The 9,787-nt window shown below is 41.4% G+C and overlaps 1 protein-coding gene and 1 pseudogene across 1 annotated transcript; one reads left to right on the top strand and one right to left on the bottom strand.

The window, feature by feature from the left end:
* Window positions 1–318: 318 nt before the first annotated feature.
* LOC108753264 lies at window positions 319–1,279 on the top strand. The gene is made up of 2 exons (XM_018494709.1): window positions 319–984; window positions 1,064–1,279. Exons 1-2 carry the CDS (start codon window positions 319–321, stop codon window positions 1,277–1,279), a joined length of 882 nt encoding a protein of 293 aa, XP_018350211.1.
* Window positions 1,280–3,967: 2,688 nt separating this feature from the next.
* On the bottom strand, window positions 3,968–4,912 carry LOC108753265 (annotated as a pseudogene).
* Window positions 4,913–9,787: the final 4,875 nt, after the last annotated feature.

Consider the following 9,787-nt stretch of genomic DNA (forward strand, 5'->3'; position numbering starts at 1 on the left):
CGTTGATGTCGGTGACACCTAAGAAATAGAAGAAATCTGGAAAGGGATTACCTCACGCAATAACGTTGAACGACAATGCGATCGATTACGTGCACTGGGATGATCCCAATGAGCTGGTGGATCGTCTACGATTGCTCGACGCTTCGCACCGAGCAGGTAACAACGCTCACGACAACGAGATGCTGTCGATCATTGAGGAACTTCGCGAAGCCGGTCTTATTATAAATTAAATCGCGTATTCATAAAACGAGTCAGTCGAGTGACGCCAGCGAGAAAAATACATTAATTTCTTGTACTCTGTGTATTACACGTCGAATCATGAAAAAGAAATCCGATGAAAAGAGAGAACAAATTAGCTCCGTGAAACGTCAACTCGTCGAGAAATTGCACGCTCCGGCGAGAAGAAATTTTCCGCGAAGGCGTGTCATAGTCCGAGGGTACGATCTGTGGCAGGCTGATATCGTTGAGATGCGTCCGTACTCGAGTTTCAACAGAGGCTACCACTACATACTCACCACCATCGATGTGTTGAGCAAGTACGCGTGGGCCGTTCCGCTCAAGAGCAAGAATGGAAGCGAGACAGCTAACGCTAGACGGCTCGCTGAGATCGTTCGAGAGAGCGAAAGATGTCCGAAAAATTTACAAACGAATATGGGGAAAGAATTTTACATTGCAGATGTACAGAATATCATGAAAAACCACAATGTTAATCACTATTCCACGTATTCGACGTTGAAAGCGTCAGTGGTCGAGCGGTTCAATCGCGCGCTCAAAAACGACATGTGGAAGATGTTTACACTCAACGGCAATTACAAGTGGGTCGACGAGCTGCCGCGTCTGGTGTCAGATTACAGCGCGCGCAAGCATCGCACCATCGGCATGCGATCCTCGGACGTAACTTCTGCGATCGCCGAAAAACTGTTGGACACAGTGTACAGTGCGATAAAGATAGCGGGTCCTGCAAAATTCAAAGTAGATGATTCGGTACGCGTGAGCAAGTACAAGACGATTTTTTAGAAGGGTTACACCAAATTGGACCACCGAAGTGTTTACGATCGTTAAGGTGCAGCGTACCAATCCCGTAACTTATCTACTCGAGGACTATCGTGGAAAATCCGTCGCTGGAGCGTTCTACGAGCACGAGTTGCATCGCGCTACTCATCCGGACGTGTATCTCGTGGAGAAAGTGTTGCGCAGGAAGGGCGACAAAGTGTACGTCAAGTGGCTGGGATTCGATGGATCGTACAATTCATGGATACACAAAAACAATGTTATTTGATAATTTTTTTTAATTGATATATTTTGTATACATATAACAATATAAGAATATAAACGTGTAAAATATTTTTTTTTCATTATCTTTCCATTTTTAGAGTATACAGATATAAAATACGTATATAAATGTACGATACATGAAATAAAAAATAACAGTAATACATAATAAATGATATTACATAAAACATAATAGTAATACTTACATACAACGTAAAAACATAATGCGTAAATTACAATGATAATAGTACATAATAGTAACAGGTATGTAGATTGTACGAGAATATTTAAAAAATGTAAAAAGACATACACAAAGTACAAATTAAGATAATACATAAAGCATAATAATAGTAATACATATATGAAAATATAAAAAATGTATAAACATAATAGTAATATAAATGTTGATATGTACATATATTACAAAGGTATCCGCCAATGTCCCCACGGTAATGTCTCCGTCGAATTCGGTACGACGTCTATCGTTTGTCATCGTATGGACTCAGAGCGATTTTCGATTCGGATATCGTGTATACCTCGTGTAGTTTAGATCGTATACACGATTGACGACGAGTCATTTCGATCTCTTCGTTCAAACATCGCGTGTAATCGTCGAACGTTATCGTTTTGCGCTACGACATTATTCTTTACGCCTTTCACCTTTTTAATATCCTTCTTGCCGTCCACTCTCACAGCGTACATCTTCGCTCTGAGACCAACGAATTCGGTCATTATCGCACCGTTATTTTCGTCCTTCATCAGGCTGGATACTTTTTTGTTCGCGAGAGGCATACCGTACGCGTTGTCGGATAATCGCTCGTGTCAAATCTAGCGATATCGCATTTCATAGTCTCATAAACATCTTCGCACTCGACGCGGTATATAAGACTGTCTGTATCGGTGCATTATTTTACATTTGTCGCGAAACAGTGGTAACATATACTCGTGGTGAAATTTGTACAAGCAGACTTTAGATATGTCGAGTATACACATACCCACGTAAATCGGTTTGTTGAACTTCACCTCGAGTTTGCGCAATTCGACGGCTATTAAATTTTCCGCAAAGACGCTACGGCTGTGGAAATTTGGTTTTGCAATCATTACCTCCGCGCCGTACCGTCCATTCCATTTTGTTAATAATTTTACGTCAGCGTGGTTGCGCACATTCTCCATAGTTTTACCGAATACCGCATTGTTCATTAATTAATACAAATTTTTTTCGAAATCGTTTTTCGCACGCGTTCAGAAATTTGTATTAAGTTCAATGTAATCGCGAAGCCATGGAGATTGCGCGAATTGTAGCACCCGATGGATCTTTGTTACGCGAAGACCGTGACGAGTACATTGCTGCAGGTTGCGGTAATGGATGACGTAACGCTGTTTATCGTACAGCGTCGCTAAAAAAGTTTATGTTCGCGCTTGCCGGGCGGCTTATCGCGCGTCGGACAGAACGGTAGGTCAGTGTGTCGGTTGTGTATATGCTGCGGATACTCGAGATCGACTTCGAGAATGTACCGGTGGGCGAATCCAGAGCGATCGCGCTCGCGTCAAAGTTCGCAGCGTCTTCGACCCATTGAAATTTGGCGTATGGCAATGGTTGACACATCGCTCATCCGTATAAATTGTTAACGTCGTAGTACATCAAGTATGACGACGGTTCCGATGGGTCGTACGAATGCATGTATTTGTTATTAGCCCGCGCGTGTATGCCTGAACATTGACTGAAACCACCGCGTATACCGCGCTCTATGAACATGATCATGTTAATATCAATGAGCAACTCAAACTTTACACGCGTATGTTTTAACATCGCGTCCCATGTGAAACCAGGCAAGGTGTAATAATGTGCGGGATCGAGACCATAACTCGCGACGCAACTTTCGCAGAAATTTTCGAAAATGTCAGCTAATAACAAGACATCGGTCTGTATACTGTTACTATTATCTGTACTTTTCAAGTACAGATCACTGTACTCGCCGAACGTTCAGATGGAGAATCGCTGCCATACGTTTGCCACGTGAGCGTAATCGCTCTCGGATACGGTATCGCTCGTTAACGAACTGTACTAAAAAAGATTCGCGCGGTGGTAAGCGCGTGTCCTGCAATTTTTCGGCACAGTCAACGTACTCGTACGGAAAGACACCTTTACGAGTCAGTAATTCAAATTCATCATCCGGTAGTATTGAAAATTTTGAACGTATAATTTTTAATTTGTTTTTATCGAGATACGACGCTAATTTATCGAGACTTGTACTGAGAAATTTAAAAGAATCAATAAAACGATATTTTTCACAATTTCTTTGAGAATTATTTTCAGTTTTATCTTTAGTGCTATCGACATGTTTTGTGAAGATGTATTTTTCTTTGGTTATCGGTAATACATCTACGCGTACTTCATATGCTGTAGCGATTTCCTTAATTATAAAATGCGCGTTGTAGCCCAATAAATTGTGAAAAACGATCGGAATATATAATAAATTTTTATAATTTAAATTACAGTTTGAATGCACTGGACCGCGGTATCTACCGATTAAGTGGCAATGATCGCTTACCCGCGTGTCGTCCGACGCGAACGGTTTCTCGCAGATGTGACAACGCGTCGCGCTATGGTACGCCTCCCATTGTTCTTTCGACAACGTTTCCATGCCACGTTGGCAGATATGATATTTTTCACGAGATGCGCCAAATCGTTGAGTTATTGCGCGAACCACGCTATACAATCTTTATCGCGACGGAACTGATACGACGATAACGCGTCATCGTACGAGCAACGCACGTTGTAGCCTATACTGAATACCTCATGCTGTTGATACGCGTACGACGACGCATCTTCCCTGTCGGGTTCCGTCTTGTCTTCCGTAAAACGCACTCCAAGTCGGCGTAGACGACGAATGGGGCGCGCTCCTTGTTGCAGTTGTTCCCAAATTCGAGCCACTTTTCGTCCTCGCTCGGCAGTCGAATAGCGCAATCGTTGATCTTCTGGCAATCCATTGTGTGCGACTGCAATTTCTCATTTGTGCTGAAGTAATGCAAGCATCTGAAAAAAACAAAAAAATTATAACAGTTACCTATATTTTATTAATAAGATGGGAAATTATAATAATTTTTTCATGTGTACTTTCCGGTCGCAGAAATATTTCTTGTTCTTTTTCCTGGTAATTTGTGATCTCACGAGACGCGACAGGTTCTTGTTCCACGCAAAGTGGCCGACACCGTCGTCGCGTGGATCTTGCATGTACATGAGATTGACATGCTTGTCCTTCTTGTCACTGGTGAGCCGCAGAGGAAGAACTTGTTTATTCTCGATGCCGTATACATTGATCGACACCGCGTTCAACCGTTCGAATTTCGGAATGTCTTTGAACGTTATCGGAAATTCGATACCCGCGAGATTCAGCACCGTATAATGTGAATACGATGACTCTCGCTTCGTATACTTTTCAGCCGGGTACAGAGCGGCGACCACCGACCACGCGAAGCACGCATTGTCTGTCGTTCTAACATTGATCACCGCTCGTTTCGTCGCTATTTCCCGCGGCACCTCGAAGTAACATCCCGCGCGCATGGGATTTAGTTTGTTCACATTCACTACCAAATTGAGGATTCGCGACAATGCCCACCCGCTGTCGCGTTCCTGGAACTCTTCGAGTGATGTCAACGTGGGTTCGATATGCTGCTCGTACCACTCGCGCAAATCGGTGTATCGGTATATCTCGCGATTCTTAGTGTTTATACTTTTAATGTCACGTTTGATGTTTGTCATAAACTCGCCGTGTTGAACGCAGTGTTCACTTTTGCACTACCGTGTCTTTCGATGGCGTTTCGCACACGTTCGAGCACTATTTCTCTCGCGTCTTCCAAAAACCGCCGCGACTCGATGTAATCGACGTTGACCACAGCACCCGTCAATATACGGCTTTCAAACGCGGCGTCAATCTCTCGCCAGAGAGATCATTCGTCGCGACTCGCGTACCCACCACCAACGTGCACGAAACGTCGCTCTAATTGTGTCTTTGCACCCGTGAGTCGCGCGATTCTCGCCACCATGGATTGTCTGTGTCCAACGGTGAGGCGCGGATGCTTGGCACGACAAAGCTCTTCGAGCCGCTTGATGCACTTGTCGCATCGTTGCAGCCACGCGAAACATTCCACCAGAGTAGCAACCTGGCTGCACTGCTCCAACAGTTCGCGTTCCACTCGCTCGTGATTTTCCATTTTTTTTTTTTTCTTTAGATCACGTCACACTCTTCCAGGGAGCACTTGCACGTGACTTGTTCACACACGTTGCAGCACCGCGACATATCTAGAAAATCATAATGTTCTAACACTTTTTCATTATGTTTGTTTGCGGAAATGCATTGTTCACACTCAAAGCATTGATCGTCGCATCTGTCGAAAAATAGTTTTGGTGCAAGATCGCGATCATGAAACTCCATCCATGTATTGTCAATAATCAGTAGTTCGATTTTCGCACTTTTCCTTACCTGCAGGAATCTTAATGCAGATGCACCAACCTTGGCTCTTATCTGCGATTTTCTTCGTCCAATAATAATCGTCCTTTATTACATTGATATTTCTATTTCATCAATGGCTCTTTTCATATTCATCGTCCTCGTAACATTTGTCTCGTAATCGTAGATACACTTTCTGTCGCACGAGTAAAGACCAGTCAGAAATGGGCTCTCTGATAACTGTTCCATGTTTCTCACCACTTATACCTAATTCACGATCGCGTAGGAATTGCACTGGCGATATTCGTGCATCTATGTCTCTTTTTTGCAGATTACTGAGAACATACAGCACATCATCTACAGTCTTCCTACATATTTTTCAGTAGTATCTCGCTCACAATACTGTTCACAATAGTTTTTCAATGTGTGCAATATGGGCACTTGTTGCATGGAAATATAGTGTTCATTTGCATTCCACAATTCGTACAAGACCGGCCGCCTAGCGCATCAGTATAATCGATATCGTGCTTCCTTACAAGATACATTCCTACAACATCGATGTCAGCCAAACGTATCATGCATGTTGCACACACATTTAAGGTACCACCCGTTGTATAGTAGCACTGGATCATGCAGTGTTTAGTACTGCCGTTCAGTGCGCGGATTTCTGGAAACGGTACAAATTTTTCTACGTGATCCGTTTCGCGCTCGCTCAAGTCGCTAACATAACCATTATCGTCGGATAGCACTTCTTCGTCGGAATCTTGGTCCATTATTTCTTCAAAATCTACATCCATTTCTTCTAACACTTCGAACACTTCGTCCCTAATATTTGCGAACTGTTCCGGATCCACGTTTCTAATGTGTTCGACTACGTTGGCTATGTCCTCAACGTTCACACGATGATCAACCATACTTTTTTTCCACTATTCTTATTGCTACCGATTCGTTCGTCTTCCAGGGCACCAAATGTCGAACTGAGCGCTTATAACTCATTATATATTTCATTTGTGACTTCTTTGTCCCTTTGTCCCTTTGCCTGTTGGGTCATATCTTATTTAGAAGTAAATAAGGCAGCATTGCGAGCGATTCTAGTTTATATAAACAGCATCAACGCTTCTTTTAACGCGTCGCTACATGTCATCGATCTCTTTCTCGCTATCTCTTAGCAGAAAAAATCGTTATGGACACTTCTTCGAAGAAATTTAAGGGTTGTGGGAACGCAGTGTGTTTTCATACTTTTCACTGGAGTATCACTTTCATTTTACTGTAGAAGAGTTATGTTTTGCTTAGCAGCCGAACATCAGCGCTTCTCTTAACGCGTCGCGATGTGGCATCGACCTGATAGTGTATATAAACAGTGTATATAACTTTTTTCTTTCAATCGTAAATTTCGATTACGAGTGATAAGACATGGATCGTGTAAAAGAATATATACATCGAAAATCGATCGAGCGCAAGGGGTACCGTCCCTTGACACCAGGTCCGCCAAGTCCACCACTATCGAGGGAAAAAGCGAGATATTGGGAATGTCCAGGTGAAAAAGCATCAAAATCGCCAACATGTTCCTCATCGACATCATCAAAATCGCCAACATGTTCATCATCATCATCATCATCATCATCATCAACGTCATCAATGCCTTCAAAATATAAACCATAGCTAGCGATGTCCGAGCCGTCGATTGCACTCGAACGCTGTCGATCGCGAAAAAAATGTAATAAAATGATATGAGAAAAAACATAATGTAATAAGAAGCGAATAAAAAATTTTCGTCCATATCATTTTATATATGTACTTTATTTTACTCTCCATCCATCCTATGCCTCGACGCGCTATCACACTCTGTTTATGTAAACATCTGCTAGCGTTCCTTTTAAAACGTCTAGGGTTCCATAGTCTGGCAAACTGATCTAAAGTGCTTAATATACAATGGTTGCTCTAGCAGCTTCGTCGCAGCAAAGGATGCTTTTCAGCGTCAGTCTTTGTCGAGTTTCATTTGTGCGAGGTTCGCGTCTTTTTTTTTTCGAATCATAGTGAATTTGTACTGTGAGCGATTTTTTAGTATCGTGCAAAAGTATTCTGCCATTAACGCTAAATGGTAGAATACTTTTGCATGTTTTGTGATTAAGTGTTAGTGATAGTGATAATTTTTTTCTAGTGCAGCTACATAATGAGTGACAAAAATACTCCCCCTCCACCTCCTCCTCCTCCTCCTCCTCTTCTTCCCAACCGAATACGTATATCATGATTGATTTAACTCAACTCCACGTAAGTCAAATGGACTTCTTTTACCATCTCATCGAAATTGCCGATGAGGTGGACGATATGACTCAAGTAAAAATAAATAAATGTGAATTTGACCGCCTCATCGACAATCTCGATGACGTGGTGGAGGAAGAGGAGGAGGAAGAAGAGAGCGTCTTCACTGGAGGAGAAAGAGGAGTCCTGGAGGAAAACGTCTCCGCCGAAATCTCCGCCGAAATCTCCGCTGAAATCTCTGAGGAGGAGAGCGTCTCCGGAATTTCCGGAGTTGTGGAGGATCCCTTTCCTCCTTCCCCTCTGGAATATCCCGCGGCGATATCGCGGTTGTCCGATCAGATAAACAAGATGAACTTAGGCGTACATCTCCTAAGTGGTCTAACGATTGGGATGGAGGAGGAGGAGGAAGAATAAGAAAGGTAAGAATATTCTATTATATATTTATAAAAATAAAAAATAAAAAAAATATATATATACATGTGTGTGTGTGTGTGTGTGTGTGTGTGTGTGTGTTCACAACTAAATAGTATTCATCTGATTTCGTTAATTGTACATGAAGAGGGGGAAAAGAAGTTAAAAAAAAGGCTACTAAAATTTCCTACATTTATTGTATGTAGCAATCCGCTACAAGGCGTCTGGTGGATATCTGGTTATTGCATCTCCTGATGTGCTCGGAATCTGCCGTTTGAAAATCTATAGTAAAAATGTTTGGGAGAAGAGATTCGATGGAAATATGGAACTGAGAAAAAAGAGAAGACACTGAATGGAGATGGTAGAAGTAGTAAAAAGAACGGGGAGGAGGAACTTCGGCTAAGAACTCCACGCTTGAGTCAGCGTGAGAAGCGGGACGAGAAGAAGGGGAAGTGTAAGAAAATATTCATTCAGTTAATCGTGACGAGATGGATTTGGCCGGGGAAGGAGATTGAAAGGGAGGAATTCCTACGGGATGAATACTAATTTTGTTATCATTATTATTATTAATATTATTGTTAGCTACACTATTAGCGTTAGCCTTATTGCTATTACTAATGTCATTGTTTATAAAAGTTATGCGTTTCGCGGGTTTCCTCCAGATTCATTCTTGAAATGCCAACGTTTCGTGAACCTTGTTCGCTTCATTAGGGCGAGGAGCAGCCTGATACTGAGCTGTTCTTCCGGGCCGTTCCTTTTTATATTGCGCTACTTCTTGGAGTAAAAGAAGAGAATTGTGGGAGAGGAGGGAGTGGGAAGGGGGGGGGGGGAATTGATCAATCTTCAATAACCGGAAGGATGATTTTCCATATTTTATTTATGTTGTAGTCATTATCTCTATTTAGATTGTTAGGATGTTTTTATATCTCCATGGCTTCTCTATACTTTCTTGGAAAGTATGAAGTAATGTTGGCTATTGTGGTCGCTTTATCAAATTGTATTTGATGTCCTGTTTCGATGTTGTGTTCTGATAATGCTGACGTGTTTTAACCTGACATCATGTTGGTGTTCTTTTATCCGTAGATTGACCATTCTCCCGGTTTTAATTAATAAATCAAAATATTACAATACTAATTAATACTAATAAATACTAAAAAAATAATACTAATAAAATTTTAGTTTTATAGAAAAAATTTAATAATTTATTAAAGTGTGGGTTAAAATTAATTGATTTAGAAAAATAATTAAATTAATTTGAATGTGTAGAAATTTAATTGATTAGGGAAATATTATTTTAAATTAATAAAAATAAAAAATAATGATAAAATAAGTAAAACAGGAAATGTGTATAAATTTAAAGTCGAGAGATATTAATTTTAGGAATTAAAATA

The sequence above is a fragment of the Trachymyrmex septentrionalis genome, unplaced genomic scaffold, assembly GCF_001594115.1.
Source record: "Trachymyrmex septentrionalis isolate Tsep2-gDNA-1 unplaced genomic scaffold, Tsep1.0 scaffold679, whole genome shotgun sequence".
Lineage (NCBI taxonomy): Eukaryota > Metazoa > Arthropoda > Insecta > Hymenoptera > Formicidae > Trachymyrmex > Trachymyrmex septentrionalis.